General features: G+C 40.9%; 1 protein-coding gene across 1 annotated transcript; it reads left to right on the forward strand.

Moving 5' to 3' along the window:
• Positions 1-320: 320 nt before the first annotated feature.
• vcam1b (vascular cell adhesion molecule 1b) lies at positions 321-14,589 on the forward strand. The gene is made up of 10 exons (XM_057842309.1): positions 321-399; positions 2,026-2,319; positions 2,384-2,689; positions 6,000-6,251; positions 6,332-6,595; positions 6,683-6,967; positions 10,397-10,699; positions 10,768-11,031; positions 12,267-12,527; positions 12,595-14,589. The coding sequence occupies exons 1-10, from the start codon at positions 372-374 to the stop codon at positions 12,780-12,782; spliced, it is 2,445 nt and encodes an 814-aa protein (XP_057698292.1). The 5' UTR covers positions 321-371; the 3' UTR covers positions 12,783-14,589.
• Positions 14,590-27,146: the final 12,557 nt, after the last annotated feature.

The raw sequence follows: 27,146 nt of genomic DNA on the forward strand, positions 1-27,146 counted from the left end.
ACTTTTTCTGTTACAAACTGACCCCGGCCCCTCATCAGAGAAGGGAAAAGTTATGTGGCCCTCACAGGAAAAAGTTTGGGGACCCCTGTCTTAAAACATGAGAAATAGGAGAAAAAAACTGCCAATTAACAGCTCACCACCAATGAGTCGTCAATAACAAAAAAATACACAATGAAAATATACCACACAATAGCTGGAGTGCGTGCAGTTGCAGTTCCTGGCCGTTGGAGAGCGCTAAAGCTGCGTTTGTCCTTCTCGTCCTCCTCCGCTGTGGTGATGATGATGAAAATGAGGAGGCGGTGTTAAGCGATCTTCTTCACATTGCCGTGGACCTTCATCAAGACAAAGCCCGCTCTTTTCCGTGGATCATCATGCTTCGTCTCGTCTGCGTCATCTCAGGTCACATTTAAATTTTGTTTTGAAATAACGGTGTCAGGTGGAGGGGAAGGGTTTCATTCTTCCTCCTTAGCCTTTTGAAAATGGATTTGATGGAATTATTGGTAGGATGATTCTTCTCAAAAATAGACATTGTGAAAGAACTCATTGATGTTGATGACATTAGATGTCCAATCGAAGCAGGAGGTCTGGCAGCGAACCAAGGAACGTTCATTGGCTGCCAACCCTCCTGCTTCAAATGGATTGGACGTCTACTAGCGATAAAGTCATTTCAATTGACGGCAGAAGCACGAAAAGACCTTTCATCGCCCCCACCAACATGGCTGCCACGAGGCAACGTTCCCATTAAAGTCAATGCATTGGCATTTAAGTCACAACTAGCTTATTTGACCACATTGACGAAGTGAGACGTCCAATCCGCTCCAAGTGGGAGGGTTGACAGCAAATTAATGAACGTTCATTTAGTTCCTGTTGATTTGGGAGCGTTTCGGGGTCACTTCCTGTTGATGTTGGGTCACTTCCTGTTTATTTGGGGGCATTTTGGAGTCTGATAGTATAAGGTCATTTTAGGATTTTAAGGACACTTCCAGGTCACTTCCTGTTGATATCATGCTACTTCCTATTGTTTTGGGGGGATTTCAGGGTCACTTCCTGTTGATATCAGGTCACTTCCTGTTGATTTGGGGACATTTCAGGGTCACTTCTTGTTGATATCAGGTAACTTCCTGTTTATTTGGGGACATTTCGGGGTCACTTCCTGTTGATGTGAGGTCATTTCCTGGTTAGTTAGGGACATTTCCGGGTCACTTCTTGTTTTGGGTCAATTTCGAGGTTACTTCCTGTTGATATCAAGTCACTTCCTGTTCATTTGGGGACATTTCCGGATCAAACCCTGTTGATAACAAGTCGCTTCCTGTTGATTTGGGGGCTCTTCAGGGTCACTTCCTGTTGATAACAGGTCACTTCCTGTTTATTTAGGGCATTTCGAGGTACCTTCCTAATGATATGAGGTCACGTCCTGTATATTTGGGGACATCACTGGGTCACTTCCTGTTGATATTAGGTCACTTCCTGTTTATTTAGGGGCATTTTGGGGTAAATTCCTCATGATATGAGGTCATTTCTTGTTTATTTGGCGGACATTATCAGGTCACTTCATGTTTATATTAGGTCCCTTCCTGTTTATTTGGGGACATTTGCGGATCAGTTCCTGTTGATATCAGGTCACTTCCTGTTGATTTGGGGGCTTTTCGAGATCACTTCCTGCTGACAACAGCTCACTTCCTGTATATTTGGGGGAATTTCATGGTCACTCCTGTTGATAATAAGTCACTTCCTGTTTATTTGGAACATTTTGGGTCACTTCGTATCGATATAAGTTTACTTCCTGTCTATTTGGGGGCATTTCGAGGCCTCTTTCTAATATTTTTGGGTCATTTCCTGTTTATTTGTGGACATTACAGGGTCACATTCCATTGACATAAGGTCACTTCCTGTTCATCCGGGGGCATTTTGGGATGTTCGTAATAATTTCAGGTCACTTCCTTTTGAAATTCGCAGTCTGTGGTCACACAAACTGCTATGTTAGCACGCTGCTAGCCAAGTTGAATTGCTCCTTTTCATTTGCAGGTGCGCTAATGTCCTACGTTGGGGGTCTCCAGGTGGACGTGTCCCCCGCCCGGCCCCTCTTCAAACTGGGCCAGCTCGGGCAACTTTCTTGCTCCGTCGCCGACTGTCCCGTCACCCCGTCGGTGTCTTGGACGGCACCGGATGACCGACCGCTGCGCGGTCGCGTGCGCGCGCAGGACCGGCTGTCCCTGCTGACCTTCGACCCCGTGGAGAGGGAGCACGAAGGCCCGCTGAGGTGTCGAGTCACCTGCGGGAAGGAGAGCAAACATGCTAAAACACATGTTGGCATCTACGGTCGGTTCCGATTCGCGCGTCGTCACGGTGTCATCGGTCTTCACGCTGTGTCCTCTTTGTCCAGCCTTCCCGTTGGACCCCGTGGTCCAGGGTGGTGACCCCGTTCGCGAGAGGGAGGAGGTAACGCTCACGTGTCGGGTGGATGACGTTTACCCCACCGAGATGCTGACACTGGATTGGCTGAGAGGAGATCAGGTGCTGAGCAGCATCGCCGGAGAGGCGGGGGTCCAATCCGTCCGATTGGAGTACAGATTCGTGCCTCGCAGGGAGGATTCGGGGCAAAACCTCACCTGCAGGGCCACTCTAAACCTGCCCGACTTGGACCCCGCGGAGCGCACCCGGCAGAGCCACGCCCACATTCACGTCACGTGTAAGTGGAACTAATAACAAAAGCATGAAAAGACCTTTATGGCCCCTACCAACATGGCTGCCCATAGGAGAGAAACTCATTTCAAATGATGGTAGAAGCATGAAAAGACCTTTTTTTTTGCCCCTACCAACGTGGGCTCAGGTCGGCCATGTTGGTAGGGGCAACTTCACCAGAAATGAAGTCATACTTAGCTTATTTCTCAATCGATTTTAGCACTAGAAGCATGAAAAGACCTTGCTTTGTCCCTACTAAACTGGACCCAGGGTGGCCATGTTGGTAGGGGCAGCTTTACCATCAAAGTCAGTGCATTGACTTTCAAAATTAGGCATAACTACCTTATTAAACCCCATTGACGACAGTTGATGACAGTTGATCCTTTTGAAGTGGGAGGGCTAGCAGCGCTACCATCCTCGCACTTTGAAAATAGCCCTCCCACTTCGATCACCATCACATCTTAGTCATAATCATATTTGCCATCAACATCCTCCGAATGATTATCATCATCATCAATTGAAGTATGCATTGCATTGAATGTCGCCCCTGCCAACATGGCCGGCCGTAGGCCCAAAACTCATTTCAAATGATGGCAGAAGCATGAAAAGACCTTTTTTTGCCCCTACCAACATGGCCGCTCTTAGGCGTAGGTGATGATGATTGCAAAGATGATGATTACGAAGATGAAAATGAAAATGATGAAATGAAATGAAAATTATGATAATGAGGAAAAGGATTGCAATGAATACGGTGATGATGAAGATGACGAAAGTGATGATGATTATGATGATGAAAATGAAGATGATGTTGATGAAGAGGATTACAATGAAAATGGTGATGCTGATGATGACAGAGATGACTAAAATGATGATGATGAAGATTGTTATGATAAAAATGGGTGGTGTTGATGAATGCGATGAAAATGATGATGATGTGGATGATGATGAAGATTATGATGATGATGATAATGAAGATGATGATAATGAAGATGACTAAAATGATGAGTATAAAAATGAATTTGATGATGGAGATGACGATTGTGATGCTGATGCTGATGAAGAGGAGGACAATGAAAATGGCGATGCTAATGATGACCAAGAAGACTAAAATGATAATGATAATGATCATGAAGAAGATGATGATGATGAAAATGAAGATGATGATGATTGTGATGCTGATGATACTGATGAATAGAACTACAATGAAGATGATGCAGATGATGAGAAAGTTGATTAAAATGACGATAATGATGATGAAGATGACTAAAATTATGATAACGAGGATAAAAATGAAGATGATGATGATGGAGATGATGATTGTGACTATAATGAAGATAATGAAGATGACTAAAATGATGATATGATGAAAATGAAGATGATGAATGTAATGATGATTATGATTGTGATGATGATGCTGATGAGTAGTACAATGAAAATGGTAGTGCTGATGATGAGAAAGATAATTAAAATGATGATGAAGATCATGATAATTTAGATGATGATGATGACTAAAATGATGATGATGATAACTATGATGATGATGGTTGTGATGAAGATGATGATGAAGAGGATTATAAATTGAAATGATGATGATAATGACCAAGATGAATAAAATGATAATGATGGTGATAATGAAGATGACAAGGAAGATGATGACTATGATTATGATACTAAAATGAAGGTGATGATAATGAAGATGATTGTGATGAGAATGATGATTATGACCAAGATGACTAAAATGATGATGAAAGATAAGTTGATGATTGTGATGAGAATGATGATGAACAAGATGACTAAAATGATGATTATGATGATGAAAATGAAGATGAGATGATTGTGATGAAAATGATGATGATAAAGAGGATTACAATGAAAATGGTGTTAATGATGATGATGACAAAGATGACTTAAAAGATGACGATTATGATAATTAAAATAAAGAAGATGATAATTATGTTGAAGACAAAGATGATGACAGTGATGATGATGCACTGTAGATGATGATACAGAGTAGGATTTCAGTGAAAAAGGTGATCATGACAATGATAAAAATTAAGATGATGACGGTGACTAGTGTAATGACACTGTAAATCAGTACTTCTCAAATGGTGGGGCGCGCCCCCCCAGGGGGGCGCAGAGCGATGCCAGGGGGGGCGCGAGTGACCTCGGGGAACATGCTTTTATTTTTTTTTATTTTTTTTGCCGTACTAGAATAAAGTGTACTTGCACATCCACTCCGTGGGTGGCAGTGGCGCTCTCATTTTCAAAGTGCGTGCAGTATTTTTGAAGTAAGCAAGAGCACACGGAAGAGACTCATGCAGAGCTGGACTCACGCAGCGACCCACTGTCTTCTTCGGTTCTCACGTGTCCGGCCGAGAAGTGCCGTTTTCGGCTTGGGATCGTCACGACCACCGCCCTCACCTACGGTTCTACCTCGGCCGCCGAGAATGCGCTTTTTTCGGGCCGTTTGCCTTTGACTTTTAATATAGTGGGAAATGAGGAAAGACCACTGTTTACTGAGTCTAAAAATGATTATAGCGGAGAAGCCAAATCAGTTAAGACGCCACTTAAAGACATTCGACCTCAATCTCATTGATAAGCCGCTTGATTGTTTTTCAGCGAAAATGTGCCGAATATTGCCAATTGTCACAATCGTCCCGCTTTGTCAGTGTTATATCAGTAAACCAGTGAGCACTGTGGTGAATCAGCGAAAATAAAAACTTTCCTTCTGTCCAAAGACTTTCCCCCCCCCCTTCTATTCAGTTTTGTTTTTCGGTCAAATTTTTTGGCACGTTGTCCTGAAGAGTAAATGTTTCTAATCAATTTGAATTTGTTATTATTTACTGATTTTATTACATTTTATTTTTCAGTATCAAATGGTCAAAAATGTACCTTGAGTGTATTTTTACAGTTTGGATGTGACTTTTTTTTTTTTTTTTTTTTTTTTTAACTTCAGGCAAATTGATGCGCGTTAAGTCTTTTCTGTTACAAGCAACACAATGTTAAAAAAGTTATACTTTATTATAAGTTGATCTATGTTACTTTTTTTCTTTAATAGAAAAAAAAGGACACAATGTTAGGCTGAGGCGTACTTATAATAGTAATATAGACGAATGATACTATTTACAGTGGTGGCAGAGAGTTGGGGGGGGGCGCGAAACATTTACGTCTTCCTTGGGGGGGCGTAACAGAAAATAATTGAGAAGCACTGCTGTAAATGATGAAAAAGCGAATGATGATGATGACTATGATGACTACTATGCTGTATATGAAGCCGATGATGATGCTGATGTAGGTGTTCATGTCTCTGTCGACAGTCCCGCCGAAGATCACGTCGCTGTCGGCCCCCGAGTCGGCGATGTCTGGATCAGTTCTGGTTCTGCGGTGTTCCGCGTCCGGCGACCCGCCCCCCAACCTCACATGGACATTCCGGCCCGAATCCGGTGGACCGTCGGAAGTCAAAGGTCATGGCGAGGAGCTGTCGTTGACCGCGCGAGCGGGCGAGTACCGATGTGAGGCTCGCAACCGTCTCGGCAACCACAGCGAGGCGGCACGCATCCAAGTGAACGGTGAAAGACCCGCGCACGCCTGCCACATTGACAGGATGAGAGGTCGGCGGGGCGTGACCCGGCATTTGCTCCGCCCGCAGCCCCGCCCACCAACACGTCTTTGTTGGCGCTTCCGGGTCAGGAGGTCACGGAGGGCCAACGCGTCATCTTCACCTGCCGCTCGAAGGGAAACCCGCCCCCTAGGCTGGTGTTTAGTAGGGAAGGGGCGGAGCTTCATAGCTCAGACTCCACCCCTTCCGTGACCTACAGCCTAACGGCGCGACCTCAAGATTCCGGCCTCTACCGTTGTGACGCCACCAACGCTTTCGGGAGTCAACGCGTGGAACGATACGTCACCGTTGCGGGTATGCTAAGATGCAAGCACGCTAACATGCTAAGAAGCTAACATAGCTGATCGTTGATTGACAGTGTTTTTTCCTGGCTATTTCAAGCTCACCCTCTACACGTGGAGGCGAGTCCGCAGGTGGCGCTGGCGAGCGTGTCTTCCGAAGTTCTTCTGACCTGCACGTCTTCGGGGTGTTCCACGTTACCATCGCTCACCTGGAGCAAGACAGAACCCAAGGGCGGTGCCCTGGCGGCCGACGGTGTCCACACAGGGTCCTCAGAGTCCCGCCTCCTCCTGCGGGACTTACAGCTCCAGGACAGGGGAGGGTACGAGTGCCGGGCTACCTGCGACAACGTCACCAGGATTGGACGGGCGACCGTTCACGTCTACTGTCAGTCTTACACACAAACTATAAAAAAACTAACTGTAAAATTCTATTGATTCATTCACTGCCATTGACAGCAATGACAGCCAATGAGTTAACCTGATCTGATTATACCCGAAAATGAATAGGAAGTGACCCAAAATCAACAGGAAGTGAACCGAAATGAACAGAAAGTGACCTGGAAATGCCACTTTCTGTTGGTTTTGGGGCCTTTTTCTGTTTATTTTGGGTCACTTTCTGATCATTTTGGGGCATTCCCGGTTCACTTCGTGTTTATGTGTTATATACTATAAAGGATGTTGACTTCAGATCACTTTCTGCTGGTTTTGGGGCCTTTTCTGCTGATTTTGGATCACTTTCTGATAATTATGGGGTATTCCCGGGACACTTCTATAGATTTTCAGTCGCTTCCTATTAATTTTGGGGTTTGTGGGGTCACTCCCTGTTTATTGGTCAATTCCTATTGATATCAGATCACTTTCTCTTGATTTTGGGTCACTTTCTGATCATTTTCGGGCATTCCCGGGTCAATTCGTCTTTATTATTTCCTGTTAAGTTCAAGCTACGTCCAGGTCACTTGATGTTGACTTCAGATCACTTTCTGCTGGTTTTGGGGCCTTTTTCTGTTGAATTTGGGTCACTTTCTGATCATTTTGGGGAATTCCCGGGTCACTTCGTGTTTATTTGTTATTTCCCATAAGCTTTGGTCACTTCATTTTGACTTCAGATCACTTTCTGTTGGTTTTGGGGCCTATTCTGCTGATTATGGATCACTTTCTGATAATTTTGGGGTATTCCCGGGTCACTTCCTTTTGATTTTCAGTTGCTTCCTATTAATTTTGGGTCATGTGGGGGCATTTCTTGCGTATTACTCAGTTCCTGTTGATTTCAGATCACTTTCTCGTGATTTTGGGTCACTTTCTGATAATTTTAGGGCATTCCCGGGCCACTTCGTGTTTATTTGACATTTCCTATTAATTTTGAGCTGCAACCAGGTCACTTTATATTGACTTCAGATCAGTTTCTGCTGGTTTCGGGGCCTTCTCTGCTGATTTTTTTCTGTAATAATTTTGGGGTATTCCCAGGTCACTTCCTATAGATTTTCAGTCGCTTCCTATTAATTTTGGGGCATGTGGAATCACTCCCTGTTTATTGATCACTTCCTATAGATTTCAGATCACTTTCTCTTGATTTTGGGTCACTTTCTGGTCATTATTGGGGCATTCCTGGGCCACTTTGTGTTTGTCATTTCCTATCAATTTTAGGGAATGCCCAGGCCACTTCATGTTTACTTTAGATCACATTCTGCTCGTTTGGGGGCCTTTTTCTGCTGATTTTGGGCCAGTTTCTGATCATCTTGGGTATTCCCGGGTCACTTCTCGTTTATTTTTTATTTCCTATTAGTTTTGGTCACTTCATTTTTATTTCAGATCACTTTCTGTTGGTTGTGGGGCCTTTTCTGCTGATTTTGGATCACTTTTTAATCACTTTGGGGTATTCCCGGGTCACTTCCTCTAGATTTCTAGTTGCTTCCAATTAATTTTGGGGCATGTGGGGTCACTCCCTGTTTATTGGTCACTTCATATTGATTGCAGATCATTTTCTCTTGATTTTTGGTCACTTTCTGATCATTTTGGGGACATTCCCAGGTCACTTCTTGTTTATTTGTCAGTTCCTATCAATTTTGGGCTATGTCCAGGTCACTTCATGTGGACTTGAGATCCATTCTGCTGGTTTTGGGGCCTTTTTCTGTTGATTTTGTGTCACTTCACTTTGCGATCATTTTGTGGTATTCCCGAGTCACTTCCTATAGATTTTCAGTCACTTCCTATTAATTTTGTCGGCTTGTGGGGTCACTTTCTGATTTTTTCCTGTTGAATTCAGATCACTTTTTCTTGGTTTTGGGGCACATATGATGAAGTTTCAGTTGATTTTGGGTCACTTTCTGATCAGTTTGGGGAATGCCCGGGTCACTTCGTGTTTATTTGTCATTTTCTATTAATTTTGGGCTCCATCCACATCACTTCCTTTTGACTTTAGATAACTTTCGGCAGGTTATGGGGCACTTTCTGATGATTTTGGGGCATTCCCGGGTCACTTCCTGTAGATTTTCAGCCACTTCCTATTAATTTTGGGATGTTCCCGGGTCACTTCCTGTTTATTGGTCATGTCCTTTTGATATCAGATAACTTTCTGTTGGTTTGGGGCCTTTTCTGCTGATTTTGGATCACTTTCTGATCACTTTGGGGTATTCCCGGGTTACTTCCTCTAGATTTCTAGTTGCTTCCTATTAATTTTGGGGCATGTGGGGTCACTCCCTGTGTATTGGTCACTTCATATTGATTTCAGATCATTTTCTCTTGATTTTTGGTCACTTTCTGATCATTTTGGGGGCATTCCCGGGTCACTTCTTGTTTATTTGTTATTTCCTATCAATTTTGGGCTATGTCCAGGTCACTTCATGTGGACTTCAGATCACATTCTGCTGGTTTTGGGGCCTTTTTCTGTTGATTTTGTGTCACTTCACTTTGCGATCATTTTGTGGTATTCCCGAGTCACTTCCTATAGATTTTCAGTCACTTCCTATTAATTTTTGGGGTTTGTGGGGTCACTTTCTGTTTATTTCCTGTTGAATTCAGATCATTTTTTCTTGGTTTTGTGGCACATATGATGAAGTTTCGGTTGATTTAGGGTCACTTTATGATCATTTTGGGGAATGCCCGTGTCACTTCGTGTTTATTTGTCGTTTTCTATTAATTTTGAGCTATGTCCACATCACTTCCTTTTGACTTTAGATGACTTTCTGCAGGTTTTGGGGCACTTTCTGATGATTTTGGGGCATTCCCGGATCACTTCCTGTAGATTTTCAGCCACTTCCTGTTAATTTTGGGATGTTCCCGGGTCACTTCCCGTTTATTGGTCATGTCCTATTGATATCAGATAACTTTCTGTTGGTTTAGGGCCTTTTCCTGTTGATTTTGGGTCACTTTCAGTTCATATTGGGGCATTCCCGGTTCACTTTGTGTTTATTTGTCATTTTCTATTAATTTTGGGCTCCATCCACATCACTTCTTTTTGACTTCAAATCACTTTCAGCAGGTTTTGGGGCACTTTCTTATGATTTTTGGTCATTTCCCGGGTCACTTCCATGACTTTTTCAGTCACTTCCTATTAATTTTGGGACATTCCCAGATCACTTCCCATTTATTGGTCTCTTCCTATTGATTTCACGCCATTCGCAGGGGCACTTTTTGCTGATGTTTGATCACCTCATGTACATTTTGGGGCATTCCAAGTCACTTCCTCTTTACAGGTCACTTCCTGTTGTATTTGGGGCACTTATGGGTCATTTTCTGTTGAATTTTGTTCCCTTTCTGATGATTTTGGGATATTCCCAGATCTTTTCCTATTAATTTTTGGCTGTTTTTCCTCTAGCTCTCCCGTCTGATCCGGTCATCGCAGACAGCGGGGCTGTGACTCTTGGACAGGAGGCCCGGATCCAGTGCGACGTGCGGGACGTCTTTCCGGCCGAGCGCCTGCACCTTTCCTGGTCCTCGGGCAATGTCAGCCTGCTGGTCCAGACCTTCTCCCCATCCCTGTCCCTGCAGAACATCTCGGCCGTCTTGCGCCACCGCGCCGAGGCCGAGCAGCTCCTAGTGAGCTGCGAGGCCAGTCTCTTGACGGACGCCGGTGCCGTCTGGAGGTCCAGGAAGTCCAGTGTCCTACTCAAGGTGCACTGTGAGTGCGAAACCGCCGCTTTAAATCCTGAAAAGTAGGCCGCTTCAGTCCCGCCTACTCTGTCTTAGACCCCCCCAGGAGAACTTCTGTCGCCGTGAGTCCAGCGCGGGAAGTCATTGAGGGGCAGAGGGTCACCCTCACCTGTCACTCGGACGGAGCGCCGCCCCCCACCTTGATACTCAGGAGGGAAGGGGCGGAGCTTCGGCGCTCCGACGCCACCTTTTCGCTCTCATACAGCCTGACGGCGCAACTGCGGGACACCGCCCACTACCTGTGCAATGCCTCCAATGAGCTGGGGTCGCAGGAGGTCACAAGCCAGGTCACCGTCACAGGTTAGAGGTCGCACAGTCACGTTATGTTCGATGACTATGTCGCTGCCATTGACGGGATAATCAATATTTCTATTGTTTTAATACAAGAAATGTTCATTTAATACCAGAAATGTTCGTTTTTTGCTTTGGTTCTTTAACTGAAAATATTTTATTATTAATTAATTAATTCTTATCATTAATTAATTTTTCATTAAATTTATTGATTAAAAAAATACATATACAAAATAGAAACTTGACGATTCTGACTTTTTCAATCTTTTAAGATTTGTTTAGAGAAAAAAATATATTTTGTTAACACATTTTGTTAACGCATCAAAATATATATTATGTAAATACCAAAAATGTTCATTTTTTGCTTTGATTTTTTTTATTGCAAATATTTCATTATTATATATATATTATTACCTATTATTATTATTATTCATTGTTAATTTTCATTAATTATTTAAAAAACGTTTGAAACAGTTAAAAATGCAAAAAATAAAATGTAATTATTTATGAATACTAAATACTAAACTGAATTAAAATACAAATATTGAAATATAAACATGACCTTACTGACTCTTTAAATCATTTTTTTTTTAGAAAAGATTTTTTGGAATAAAAAAATATGGGATAGAAAAAAAAAGTCCCTTTATTAACGCATTGGATGCCATTGACAGCAATAGACGTCAAAATTCATTTGCCAATGCCAATTTTTTTTTTGCTTTGCTTCTTTTTTATTATTACTATTATTTTTATTCATGATTAATTATTCACTAAATGAATGAAAACATTTAATTTTTATTTTTTAATTTCTTTTTTCTTTTTTGCAATAACTGCATTAACCATCAAAGTGAAGTCTAACTGTAACTGTAGTCTTGAAACAAATCTGAATAAGGAAAAACAAACATTGCAAAAAAATTATGCAAACTGGCGCCATCTAGCGTCGTGAATGGGGAAAGTAGCTGAGATCTGTCATGACAGAACATCGCTTCAATAATATCTGGCGCCATCTAGCGTCGTGAATGGGTATAATGTCTAGACCGCGAATATAAGACGACCCCTTCTTTTTCAGTCTTATTTCAATTTTATTTATTTATTTTTTTATTGTTGTCATTGTTAATTTAAATAATATTATATCTAGAATAAATCTAAATCATTTTATTTAATTAGATTATGTAATTATTTTAATTATGTATTAATATTAATTAAATTATTGAAATCCCAATTTAATTTAAATCAATTTGCCATAGCTCCGCCCAGAAACACGACAGTACTGGTTCTCCCATCGTGGTTGGTGTCGGCGGGTCAGAACGTGACGGTACGGTGCCAATCCGTGGGATTTCCTCCGCCGGACGTCCACCTGACGCATCTGTCGGACGGGACGGAGCGCCTCTCCGCCGACGGGGTCTTCCGATTGGTCAACGTGACGTCCCGCGACTCCGGCCTCTACCAGGTCAACGCGAGCAACGACTTGGGATACCAGGTCCGAAAGTTCCGTCTCAGCGTGGCAGGTCCGTCTCCCGAACTCGTCCGTCTTTCCCTTCAGTGCCGGTTTGCGGAAATGTTTTTGTCTTCTAGAACCGAGCACTAAGACTCTACCCGCTCTGGCCGCCATCTTGGCGCCGGTCGCCGTCGGAGTGGTCGGATTGGCCGTCGGCGCGCTGGTCTTGGAGTACTTAAGAAGGTCCAAAAAGAAAGGATTCTACCAGCTGACACCATCGGCGCCAGCTCCTGAGCACCACGCCATGAGTGCCACCTCCACCTGATGACTCACAGGATCCAAAACTCTTGTTTTTCCGTGAAGATAAAACTGGAAGAGGACTCTGAGAGAGCGGACTTCTGCCTAAGATGTCAAATTCACAGCAATGTGAGATTTGGTAACACTAAAGTTGCAAAATTGCTGACTTTTAACAAGCCAGAGCTGTAAATATGGTGTCTCATGTAGTTACTACTTTGGCGCTTTGAGGGTTAAGTCAGGAAAATGTTGTGACCCTTGACCTCATAAACTCAAAACTTTATCACTTCTTCCACTTCATGTTAAAAACATATCATGCAAGTTTGAAAACAATTCCTGTATTTGTTCTTGATTGATCGTGAAATTCCTTTTTCTGACCTCTGTGACCTTTGACGTCATTACCTGAAATTTAATCATAATCATAATGTTCTGTTTCATGTTACAAACATCGCCTCCTATTTTGTAAATAATCCCAAGATTCATTCTTGACTTAAATTATCACAAAATCCTTTTCGGACCGCTCTGATCTTTGACCTCATAACCCCAAAATTTAATCACCTCTTCTTGTTCATGTTATGAACATTTCCTGCAAGTTTGAAAACAATTCCTCAGTTCGTTCTTGATTGATCATGAAATTCCTTTTTCTGACCTCTGTGACCTTTGACCTCATTAGCTGAAATTTAATCACCTATTCTGTTTCATGTTACAAACATCTCCTGCGAATTCGAAAGTAATCCCACAATTCATTCTAGATTTAAATGATCACAAAATCTTTTTTTGACCTCTGTGACCTTTGACCTCATGACCGCAAAAGTAAATCACCTCTTCCATTACATAATATGAAGATATCCTGCAAGTTTGATAACAATTCCTCTATTCGTTCTTGGTTTATCGTCAAATTCCTTTTTCTGACCTAGGTGACCTTTAACCTCATTACCTGAAATTTAATAAGTTATTCTGTTTCATGTTACAAACGTCCCCTGCAAATCATCCCACTATTCATTCTTGACTTCAGTTATCAAAACATCCTTTTCTGACCTCTGTGACCTTTGACCTCATTATCTGAAATTTAATCACCCATTCTGTTTCATGATACAAACATATCCGCAAGTTTGAAAACAGTCCCATGATTCATTCTTGACTTAAATTATCAAAAAATCATTTTCGGACCCCTGCGACCTTTGACCTCATGACCCTCAAAATTAATCACCTCTTCTGTTTCATATTATGAACATATCCTGCAAGTTTAAAAACAATTCCTCTATTCGTTCTTGATTTATCATCAAATTCCTTTTTCTGACCTCTGTGACCTCTGATCTCATTACCTGAAATTTAATCACCTATTCTGTTTCATGTACAAACATATCCCGCAAGTTTGAAAATAATCACCCTATTCATTCTTGATCTAAATTATCACAAAATCCTTCTCTGACCTCTGTGACCTTTGACCTCATGACCCCAAAAGTTTAATCACCTCTTCCGTTTCATATTATGAACATATTTTGCAACTGTGATAATAATCCCTTAATTTGTTCTTGAATGGCGAAATTCATTTTCCGACATCTGTCACCTTTGACCTTGTAACACCAAAAATCATATGACAAACATAGTCTGCAAATGTGAAAAAAATCTTTCTATTCATTTGTGACCTTTCCCCAAAAAATTTTGGACCTATGTGACCTTTGACCTCATGACCCTAAAATTTAATCACTTCTTCTGTTTCATATTACAAACACATCCTGTCCGTTTGAATATGTTCCCTTTATTCCTTCTTGAGTTATCTTGAACACAATCGTACAAAAACATTCCAACAGTTTGATGATAATTGTTTTTTTTAAAATAAACATTTGAAAAATGAAAAAAGAACAGAATTCCTGAACAAAATGTATATATTTCTTACCTCATAAATGTATTTTTAAAATTATTTTTAAAAACTTCTTTTTCATTTACTCTTTTTTTTTTTTGGTTTAAAATGAAAATAAACTATACATATATGTATATATGCACACACAAATATTAATAAATACTAAAAGTAATAAAATAATATTCCATTAGATGTTAACTCATTGGCTGCCATTGACAGTGATTAAGTATGAATAAACTCTCACCACGGGAACTTTCACTGTGAATTTCAATGGATTTGTCCCTAATACTAGTACAAATTTAAATGGATTTGGTATCTACTGCCGTCAATGGGTTTAAGATTGAACGTCCATCGCTGCCAATGGCAGCCAGAGTTAAGAAGCTGAAAAAATACAAAAAAAGAATGCACAAATGGACAAAAAAAAATAGGTGAATGACCTCTGTAAGAGATTCATACATGATCAAAATAGTGTTAGTTAGCCGTCCCTGCACAAAAAAAACTGGACTTCTATTGCTGTCAAAGGCAGCCGATGAGTTAAGAGGCTAAAACCCCAGGATTTGGACCAAAAAAAAGGTCAACGACCTCTCTAAACGATTCATTGATGATCAAAATACCGTAATTTTTGGACTATAAGCCGCTACTTTTGTCCTTCATTTTGAATCCTGCAGCTTATAGTCCAGTGCGGCTCATTTGTTGCTTTATTTGGGTTAATAGGTAACACTTCATTTGTCATAAGACCGTCATAAATATGACATGACACTGCCGTGGGCATTACTGAATGCTTATGTCAGTAGGTGTCATCTGGCAAATTATGTCACTAACTCCATTATTTCAGGCTTTGATCTTTAAGATCCATGCAAAAGTGAGATAATTTGCCAGATAACACTAAATGACATCTGTTATAAGCATTCATTAATGCTCATGATAGTGTTATGTCATAATTACGATTGTCTAATGATAGCCTTATGGCGCCACTGTCAAATAAAGTGTTACCAAATACCATAACTAAAAATTGATGAAACAGGCGGAACAGTAACTGAAGAAATAATTACCAGAGAACATAAATTTTAATTGTTATTTACTTCTGCAGCACTGCAATGCATGCTAGGAGGCATGTTGGACAATAACAGTGTTGACAGCAGGTGGCAGCAGAGGTTGACTGTCTCTCACAAGGGAGCAGTGATAGCCAAATGAAGCTTCTTGAAGCAATAAAGCTTTGCAGCCAATTGGTTCAAAGCTTCATGGTGGTTTATTCGGTCTTATGACAGTCATGTGATGCTGCTGTCAAATAGTATCATTCTTTCATTGTCCGAGCCGCTTATGTTACCAGTTAATATCTTTTGGTGTGAATATCCAATAATACAGTGAGGACAGCTGTGGCTTATAGTCCGGTGTGGCTTATCTATGAACAAATGCAGTTTTCGTGCCAAATTTGGTGGGTGGCGGTTTATAGTCAGGTGCGCCTTATAGTGCGAAAATTACGGTAATTGACTAATTTGATAACCGATTAGTGTCGTCGTCATAGCGCAATTGTCACCACCTCTCTTTGCCGAAAAGATTGGACATCCATTGCTGTCAATGGCAGCCAATGAGTTAAAAGGCAAAAAAAAAAAACACCAAACATAATGGACAGATAAAAGGTCAACGACCTCTCAAAGCGATTCATCAACTATCAAAATAGCTGACTAATTGATAACCGATTACAGCCGTCGTTACGGCATGATCGTTGCCGACCCTCCCTGCCCAAAAGATTGGACATCCATTGGTGTCAATGGCAGCCAATGAGTTTAAAAACTGAAAAACAACAAAAATTATGGCCAAATCGACAATAAAAGGTCAACGACCTCTGTACGCAACTCATCGATGATCAATATAGTTATCTAATTTGTTAACCGATTAGCGCTAACTTCATACCACGAATGCCACTAGCCCTCCATGCCCAAAAGATTGGACGTCCATTGCTGTCAATGGCAGCCAAAGAGTTCAGAGATTAAAAAAACAGGATTTGGACCAAAAAAAGGTCAACGACCTCTCTAAGCGATTCATTGATGATCAAAATAGTTGACTAATTTGATAACCGTTTAGCACAGACCGTCATGGCATGAGCGCCGCCGATTCTCCCCGCCCAAAATATTGGACATCTATTGCTGTCAATGGTATCCAGTGATGTAAGAAGCTGAAAAAACAGGATTTGGACAAAAAAGTTCAATGACTTCTTTATAAAAGCAATTCATTGATGATCAAAATAGTTGACTAATTTGCTTACCGATTAGCGCTGTTGTTATGGCGCGATCTCTGCCCGCCCTTCCCGCCTAAAAGATTGGACGTCTTTTGCTGTCAATGGCAGCCGATGACTTCATTGGCTGAAAAACAGGATTTGGACAATAAAAAAGGTCAGTGACCTCTCTAAATGATTAAATGACTAACAAAATGACTGACTAATTTGATTACCGAATAGTATCGTCGTCATAGCGCAATCGCCGCCATCCCTCCCTGCCCAAAAGATTGGACGTCTATCGCTGTCAATGGCAGCCAATAAGTTCAGATGCTAAAAAAAAACAGGATCTGGACAAAAAAAAGGTCAATGACCTCTCTAAATGATTAATTGACAAACAAAATGATTGACTAAATTGATTACCGAATAGTATTGTCGTTGTAGCGCGATCGCCACCAACCCTCCCTGCCCAAAAGATTGGACGTCTATCGCTGTCAATGGCAGCCAATGAGTTCAGATGCTAAAAAAACAGGATTTGGACAAAAAAAAAGGTCAATGACCTCTCTAAATGATTCAACGATGATCAAAATAGATGATCAAAACTTAAATAACCGATTAGCATTTTAGCATACTAGCTGCCAACCCTTCCCGCTCCCCAAAAATTGGACGTCTATCGCTGTCAATGGCAGCCAATGAGTTCAGATGCTAAAAAAACAGGATTTGGACAAAAAAAAGGTCAATGACCTCTCTAAACGATTTAATGATGATCAAAATAGATGATCAAAACTTAAATAACCGATTAGCATTTTAGCATACTAGCTGCCAACCCTTCCTGCTCCCCAAAAATTGGACGTCTATCGCTGTTAATGGCAGTCAATGAGTTCAGATGCTAAAAATACGGGATTAGAACGAATAAAAAAAGGTCAATGACCTCTCTAAATGATTCATTGACTAGCAAAATGATTGACTAATTTGATTACCGAATAGTATCGTCGTCATTGCGCGATTGCTGCCAACCCTCCCTGCCCAAAAGATTGGACGTCTATCGCTGTCAATGGCAGCCAATGAGTTCAGATGCTAAAAAAACAGGATTTGGACCAAAAAAAAGGTCAATGACCTCTCTAAACGATTCAACGATGATCAAAATAGATGATCAAAACTTAAATAACCGATTAGCATTTTAGCATACTAGCTGCCAACCCTTCCCGCTTCCCCAAAATTGAACGTCTATCGCTGTCAATGGCAGTCAATGAGTTCACATGCTAAAAATACAGGATTAGGACGAATAAAAAAAAGGTCAATGACCTCTCTAAATGATTCATTGACTAGCAAAATGATTGACTAATTTGATTACCGAATAGTATCGTCGTCATTGCGCGATTGCTGCCAGCCCTCCCTGCCCAAAAGATTGGACGTCTATCGCTGTCAATGGCAGCCAATGAGTTCAGATGCTAAAAAAACAGGATTTGGACAAAAAAAAAGGTCAATGACCTCTCTAAACGATTCAACGATGATCAAAATAGATGATCAAAACTTAAATAACCGATTAGCATTTTAGCATACTAGCTGACAACCCTTCCCGCTCCCCAAAAATTGGACGTCTATTGCTGTCAATGGCAGCCAATAAGTTCAGATGCTAAAAAAACAGGATTTGGACAAAAAAAAAGGTCAATGACCTCTCTAAATGATTAATTGACTAACAAAATGATTGACTAATTTGATTACCGAATAGTATCGTCGTCATAGCGCGATTGCCGCCAGCCCTCCCTGCCCAAAAGATTGGACGTCTATTGTTGTCAATGGCAGCCAATGAGCTCAGATGCTAAAAAAAACAAGATTTGGACAAAAAAAAGGTCAATGAGCTCTCTAAACGACTCAACGATGATCAAAATAGATGATGAAAACTTAAATAACAGATTAGCATTTTAGCATACTAGCTGCCAACTCTTCCCGCTCCCCAAAAATTGGACATCTATCACTGTTAATGGCAGTCAATGAGTTCAGATGCTAAAAATACAGGATTTGGACAAATAAAAACAGGTCAATGACATCTATAAGCGATTCACCCATGATCAAAACTTAAATAACAGATTCGCATCATAGCATGCTAACTGCCGACTCTTCCTGCTCCCAAAAAATTGGACGTCCGTTGCCGTCAAAAGACGCTTTGTGCTCACGTCGTTGAAATTCAGCGGCGCTCCCCTGCCGTCCCACGTTGTCGTGGCGACCGGCTGAGAAAACAAGGCCGAGAGAACACGACGGCGCTAGCCGAGCTAAGTTCTGTTTCCGTAGCAACGGCGAGCGGTTTTTTCCTCAGCGCTCTCTGCTTGTTTGTGGGAAAGTTGCAAAGAATGGCGACCTGTTTAACCCTCGTGGACATCGCAAACAATGCTTGTGCTGCGTGTCAGCGTTTTAAGATGCCTTATGGCTTCCTGAAAACGAATAGTAAAACCGAAGCTCGCCGACGTCAGCTGCGTCGGTATCCCCTGATCCTGATGGTGCTCAATGGTGTAATTAAATGCTACGGCGAGTGACTTTAAAATGAAAGCAGGGCATATTTTGCACACAAATCATCCCAAAAAGTGACAAAAAAGGCCTCAATGTGAAAATTACATCCTAATTAGGCTTCCTTTTTCAGCAGGCTTGGCCCCACACACGAAAAAAAAAACAAAAAAAAAAACAGCTAGCATGCTATCCATAGGCACGCTGCTCTCGTTGCCGTCTAGGCCCGCTGTTAAAAAAAATTAAAAAATAGTTCATATTAAAAAAAAAAACCTGCCAAAAACACAAAAAAGTTAGAAAATAAAATGACTAAATTTTTTAGTTTAAAATGGAAAAAAAAAATGACAAAAAGGGCTCAGGACCTTAAGGGTTAAATTAATTAATTAATTTATTTTAATTATTATATATTTTTAATTGAGCAGGACAGATGTTAATTGTATTAACCCTGATAATTATTGTTTTTTTATGTGCTTTATCACTCAAATATCTACCTCCCGTCGTATTTTTTTTTTTCCGGGACATTTTTTTTTTTTTTTCCTTTCGTGTTTTTTAATTTTTGTTTGCTTTGACAGAAAAAATATTTCCTGTCCCTTAAGGGGCACAAATTTTTTTTTTAATGTCAACTTTTTTTTTTTCTTCTTCCATGTCACCTTAGGGGCTCCGTATCTACCTAATTAATTCAGGTTTTGGTAAAATTATTATAATATTGTGATTATTCATTAAAAAAAGTCCCTTTTCACATACAAAAAAAAATATTAAAAGGTGACGGTTATTAGTCCGGTTGGCTCTCTGCACTATAAAAAAATAATATATATATATATATATATATTTTTTTTGTGGGTAGTAATTATGATCCATGTAAATTGAATAAATTATACTAAAAGTATTTAATTAAGCAAGTCAACTGTATTAAATTGGTTAAAATGAACTCTCTATGCCTAATTTTAATCAGTAAAAAAAGACAATTTGTTAAACCTTAAATTCAATGAGAAAATTGTCAATAAAAAACAGTTGAAAATCAAATTGTGTACATTAGGCTAAAATAAATACAATGATAATTAAGTTGATATAGTATTTATTAAAAAAAAAAAATTCAGTAAAATATACAAATACACTACAACCATAAGTAAATAATACTCAATTTTTGACGCATTTAGGTAATATTTGCTAAGTGAATTTTACTCTATCAAACTGAGTGTAAATTGTTACCTCAATTTTATTGAGTAAATTCTATAGGTTGTTTCTTTACAGTGTGGCAACCCTAAGTACATGTCTATGTTTATTTAAATACTGGTACTCCTGACATAATACGAGTAAATAAATAAATAACATATTTAATGACAAATTTATTTATTCAATTATGGATTCTTGTTTTCACACTCTTGTTGTTCATAGTTGAAAAACGAGAAACCCGAATATTCTGCTAAATATCCGAGATGCCGTTCGTAAAATCCAATACGGAGTATTGTTGCCATCTTGTGGCCAGAGGAGGTCATGAATGGTACTGCTTATTCACACCAATGGGAATCAAAATTTGCTGGAGTTTTAGATGGTATTTAGCTAATAATTGAGATGTGACACACGGCACACAACTTTTTCAGCTTGCTGCCCTCTGGAAAGAGGTACAGGAACCTCCGGAAACCCCAGAACCACAAGACTGACAAACAGCTTCATCCACCAGGCAGTCAGGATGTTGAACTTCCATCATTGACTTCCACGCATACAAACCACACAGAGCACTTTAATCTACTACAACATAAGAACTGCTTGGGCCTTGCAATACACACAATCTCTGTCACTACATCACTTTATCATTTTATTGTTAATATTATTACGATTAGTCCTTTGGTCAATTTTTAACAGTCATGTTTGTGTTCCAATGTATGTATGTCCCGTTAAATGTTAGTCCTTTGTTATGTGTCCTTCATAGGGATGGAGAGAGAAACACAATTTCATTTTTTTTTTGTACAGTTGTGTTCGAGATTTATCACTGTGCGGGTTGAATAGTGTTTTTGCAAGTTTGACATTAGACAAAGATTAGAGAGGCCTGTAATTGTCAACATGGGTAAACCTCAACCATGAGAGACAGAATGTGAAAAAACCCCAGAAAATCACATTGTTTGATTAAATTTTTTTTTCCAAATTAGAGTGGAAAATAAGTATTTGGTCACCTACAAACAAGCAAGATTTCTGGCTGTCAAAGAGGTCTAACTTCTTCTAACGAGGCTCCACTCGTTTCCTGTATTAATGGCACCTGTTTTAACTCATTATCGGTATAAAACACACCTGTCCACAACTCAATCAGTCACACTCCAAACTCCACTATGGCCAAGACCAAAGAGCTGTCGAAGGACACCAGAGACAAAATTGTAGACCTGCACCAGGCTGGGAAGATGGAATCTGCAATAGGTAAAACGCTTGGTGTTGAAGGAGAAACGATATCGTCATCGCACACACCATATAATTGTCTGCATTAGTCTAACACATATATAGTCTAACACATACAGATGGTACAGGTTGGCACCGTCTAACTGTTTGCATTACTCTAACACACGTAATATAATTAATCAGGAAATAGTATCATTTTCATATTTACGGTAGGACTAAGCTACTAATACAAAATAAATAGAACACCATAGTTTAATGAGAAGAAATAGAAGAGATACACAATGCCGTCTTATCACAAGAGTGACGCAACAACTCGGGCAATCTGCTCTCCCAGCAAACTCCAAGGACAAAGCGCTTTGTCCTAAAACAAGTACAACCAGCCCGGACAGCAAAGTTGATAGCGAGCGTCCCAATCCGCGCACGAACCTAAGCCGCCTCAAACCGGCCAACAAGGGGAAGACCAAAAAGCAACGCCCAGACCCACCTTCAGACACACCTTCGACATGACCCGCGTCAGCAAAGACTTTAAAAAGACTGGTCACTGAGATAGGACAGATTTTCTTCTGCTCGGAAACATGTAGCCTTGTTTTGGATCCAGAATTGTCCCTCCGTCGTCTGTTTTTGCCTTGTTTTTTTACCATTGTCGAAGAATAAATTGTCAACCTGTTTTCGGTGAGTGTTCTTCAAAGTTTTGAAACATGGAGTCAGTACAACCGGTTAAAAATAAGAAGAGAACGCGCGAAGTTCTGCCTTCCCGGTCTGCGCGCGCGGAGGCAGCATCAGCAGAGCGGCACTTTGTTCAGCTGTCGCTGTTTTCCGTGCGCCTTGGCCGGGGGGGTCAAATTTCAACAGTGTAAAGAAATCAACTGTGGGAGCAATTATTAGAAAATGGAAGACATACAAGACCATTGATAATCTCCCTGGATCTAGGGCTCTATGCACGATCTCACCCAGTGTCGTCAAAATGATAACAAGAACGGTGAGCAAAGATCCCAGAACCACACGTGAGGACCTAGTGAATGACCTACAGAGAGCTGGGATCACAGTAAAAAAGGCTACTATCAGTAACACAATGCGCCGCCAGGGACACAAATCTTGAATTGCCAGCCGTGTTCCTCTGCTGAAAAAAGTACACGTCCGGGCCCGTCTGCGGTTCGCTAGAGAGCATTTGGATGACCCAGAAGAGGACTGGGAGAATGTGTTATGGTCAGATGAAACCAAAATAGAACTTTTTGGTAGAAACGCAGGTTCTCGTGTTTGGAGGAGAAAGAATACTGAATTGCATCCGAAGAACACCATACCCACTGTGAAGCATGGGGGTGGAAACATAATGCTTTGGGGCTGTTTTCTGGAAAAGGACCTGGACGACTTATTTGTGTAAAGGAAAGAATGAATGGGGCCATGTATTGAGAGATTTGGAGTGAAAATCTCCTTCTGACAGCAAGGGCACTGTAGATGAGACATGGCTGGGTCTTTCAGCATGACAATGATCCTAAACACACAGCCGGGGCAACAAAGGAGTGGCTTCATAAGAAGCATTTCAATGTCCTGGAGTGGCTTAGCCAGTCTCCAGATCTCAACTAGTGTTGCACCGATACCATTTTTTGGCCCCGATACCGGTACCTGGCTGTGCAGTATCGGCCGATACCATACCGATACCACCCCGATTATATATATATATATAACCCCCCCCCCCCCCCCCCCCAAGGAGCTACATAATTGGATGTGAAATCATTGCTATCAACGCTTTGTCAGGCTGTTGCTTACCTTTGCAAAATAGGAAAAAGACTAGTACAAAGTATAATACTAGCCCAACAGTAAGAAAGTAAAAATAAGTTCATAATAATAAACTCTGAATGAACTGAGTAAACTTTTTTTTAAACCTCTCAAAGGCCAAACAGTGCAACTTTCATGAAATTATTGTCACATTCTGCTGCTGGTTAGATTGTGTTTTGTTGCTGGGCTGTTAGTGGGGGTGTTCCTGACGTCGCACCTGAATCCAATGCGGGCTCATCAACGCAGCATTTAAGCACGGGTGAGCTCAGAGAAGGCTGCCGAGATATTTGCTTCGCTGATCGCCATTTGACATCTCGCACTAAAGTCTCGCTACATTTGCTTGTTACGCCCCTGCATTGGGTTTTTTCTGTTAGTGTGCTGCACTCGTTTGTAACCTCTACCTTGTGCAGGTATGTGAGTGTTTTTATTTTGGCTTTTTGGCTCGCTGCCTATCGTCTTAGTTAATCTTTGAGTTTTTAGTATTGTGCTCCGTCGACCTGCTGTCACGGACTCCTTTTGTTATTTCTACTATCCCGCGATCGCGTGTTATTTTTTGTTTGCAATCATTAAAACCCTTGTACTTATCCCCCGCTTGTTGTCCGCTTCGAGGTCCAACCTTGTTTCCGCATTTGCGGACGCTCACAATTATAAATAATAATAATTGACCACAGCATCCCGTCTCTCTATTAGCCTCGTTTTTTCGGGAGGGGGTGTGTCCTAGGGCTGGGCGATATGGCCTTAAGTACGTATCGCGATAAATTGAGCAGATTTACCTCGATAACGATAAATGACGATAAATTCGCCCAAGCAGACTGTTATACAATTTGAAAATTTTAATCAATGCATTGAATACAAATTAACCATTTGTCGTTAAATTTATTAAACCAGCTTTCAATTTAACAATTGCACATGCAGTCTAAATATTAAGTATTAAAAAAAATCTTGTAAACAATAAGAATTCTAGTGTGAACATTTATAACAGCTTGTATGACTTGAAAAATGTACATTATTAAAATCAATATGACGACTGTGCAAACATGTCATTCTAACACAAATGACTTGCAGCTTTAACAGAACACTTCAGACAACTTATTGGTAAAGGCTGCTGTGACATAATTATTCAACACAAGTGTTTATGTCAAGGTTTCACTTTATCTATTTATTTTTTTTTCGAAACATTTTTTAATACATGCACCCCCGCACAGACACAACCAGATTAAAGATGTATTGCTCTGATGCCAATGAAACATTTAAGGTTTTATGATAGCAGAATAAAGCAAACACATACAGAAAAATAGCTGTGCCCAGTCCACTCATTAATTTCAGCAGTTTCGACAAGATTAGAGCCGCTGTCCGACTCTTTCACGTTCATTTGTAGCCGTTGTTAGCCGTTAGCGTTAGCCTGTGGCTTGGTTACCAGAAGAAAGCATCCTCTCCTGATATCGTGAGAACCAGGGAGGACAGCGGGTGAAAGAGTTTATTTTATTTCGGGTGAAAGTTTGGCGAAGCTAACTTAAGCCCGACTCCATCCCGTTTACTTGTAGCGTTAGCTGCTAGCGTTAGCCTACCGGGCTTCTGTTTGATTGGCTTCCTGAAAACCACTTGACTCCATACGTAAGCGCACTGTCTGCTTTCTTAAAGGGCAATGAACGTAGCCGAACAACACAGCGTCAAAGCGGGATAAAAAGACTATATTTACTTGTTTTATTAAATTACCGAATTTACCGACATGGTCAAATTTACGTCGGTCATCGTGAAGAATTTCGGTGACGGTAAATTTTCGGTTTACCGCCCTGCTCTAGTGTGTCCCTTATTTCTATTTCTGAAAGGTGGCAAACCTGCTTTGGAAACAGTTCCCAAATTACTGCAGCATTTCTTTCAGTAAAAGACAATAAAAGTAAAGTAGACGTAGTGAACTGACCAGAGATTGTTGCACCTGTCCAGTGCCCTTCCTCTGGATAGCAGTCCTGCTCTTGCAGGCTCAAACTCGTTGTGTTCGTTCACGTTTCGTCTTCACATGTTTTATCAGGTTCGAGGTATTCAAACTGGCCGATTTAACTCCACATCTCGAAACTTTCAGGCCGCAAATCTTGCACGCAGCCATTGATTTGAATTGACGGGATTTCTATTTTGAAATATTTCCCGACCGCCGCCATGTCGTCATGTCGGCCATGTCATTGGTCAGAAGTGGCTATTGGCCCGTTCTCATTGGTCTGGAGCAGGCCAATAGCGATAGCTGTTTGGTGTTCACGTGTCATCACACAACACAGAGACAAAGTGTAGTGAGCGCCAGGAGAAAAAAAAAAAGGCTGCGGTCAAATGTTATAATGATGGACCGGTAAATGGTATCGGCGCCGTCTTTGTTGGTACTCGCCGATACAGATACCACCATTTTGGGCCGGATCGGCGCCCCCTGCCGATACTAATATCGGTATCGGTGCATCTTTAATCTCAACCCCATAGTGGAGGGAGTCGAAAGTCAGTGTTGCCCGACGACAGCCCCAAAACATCACTGCTCTAGAGGAGATCTGCACGGAGGAATGGGCCAAAATACCAGCAACAGTGTGTGAAAAGCTTTGAAGAGTTACAGAAAATGTTTGGCCTCCATTATTGCCAACAAAGGGTACATAACAAAGTATTGAGATGAACTTTTGGTATTGAGCAAATACTTATTTTCCACCACGATTTGCAAATAAATTCTTTAAAAATCAATTTGATTTCCGTTTTTTTTCCCCCCACATTCTGTCTCTCATGGTTGAGGTTTACCCATGTTGACAATTACAGGCCTCTCTAATATTTTCAAGTGGGAGAACTTGCACTATTAGTGGTTGACTAAATACTTGCCCCACTGTATAACTGTGCCAAAAACAATTTTTGCATTTTGGTGGTTTAAAGAGTTTGTAGCGGCAAAGGGGGTGTGAGACATCAATAGAACATTTATGTGCCAAGATAACAAATATTGATAAAGTTAACAAAAAAATCAATCTCATTAATGAGCAATTATCGAAAATAGATCCAAAATGACGAACATTTCCGAAAGTGTTCCGGAAACAGCCGAATGGGGCGGAGACGTCACGACAAGTGATTGACAGTCGAGACGGAGCCAGGTGCCATTGTTTTTTAACGACGAGAGAGTAGCGTTGGGGTTTGTTTGACCAAAACATCACAAAAATGGTTCAAAACTGCTGTGCTATGTGGTGTACAAATAGTTATTTATCGGAATATAGTATCCATGAGTTCCTGAACGCGAAAAAAAAAAAGCTGGACTACACAGACAATGGGTAAAGTTCGTCCGTGCAAAGAGGGCTAATTTTCTAGACACAGCCTCCGGCACGCTTTTCTGTGGTGCGCATTTCCACCTGAAAGCTTCTCGAACTATGGACAAGAGAAATCGGGTTTTGCTAAAAGATTGCTGCTCAAAGGAGATGCAGTGCCGACCATACAGGTGCAGCCACCTACAGTGGCTTGCAAAAGTATTCGGCCCCCTTGAATCTTGCAACCTTTCGCGACATTTCAGGCTTCAAACAAAGATATGATTTTTTTTTTTTTTGTCAAGAATCAACAACAAGTGGGACACAATCGTGAAGTGGAACAACATTTATTGGATAATTTCAACTTTTTTAACAAATAAAAAACTGAAAAGTGGGGTG

Source organism: Corythoichthys intestinalis, chromosome 7, assembly GCF_030265065.1.
Source record: "Corythoichthys intestinalis isolate RoL2023-P3 chromosome 7, ASM3026506v1, whole genome shotgun sequence".
NCBI classification, from domain to species: domain Eukaryota; kingdom Metazoa; phylum Chordata; class Actinopteri; order Syngnathiformes; family Syngnathidae; genus Corythoichthys; species Corythoichthys intestinalis.

Excerpts from the sequence above, each read along its gene's own strand:
- vcam1b (XM_057842309.1), top strand. The coding sequence starts at position 372 with ATGCTTCGTCTCGTCTGCGTCATCTCAG. Across the intron at positions 6,252-6,331 it reads GGCACGCATCCAAGTGAACG|CCCCGCCCACCAACACGTCT; the intron begins GTGAAAGACCCG and ends CTCCGCCCGCAG. Across the intron at positions 6,968-10,396 it reads GGCGACCGTTCACGTCTACT|CTCTCCCGTCTGATCCGGTC; the intron begins GTCAGTCTTACA and ends TTTTTCCTCTAG.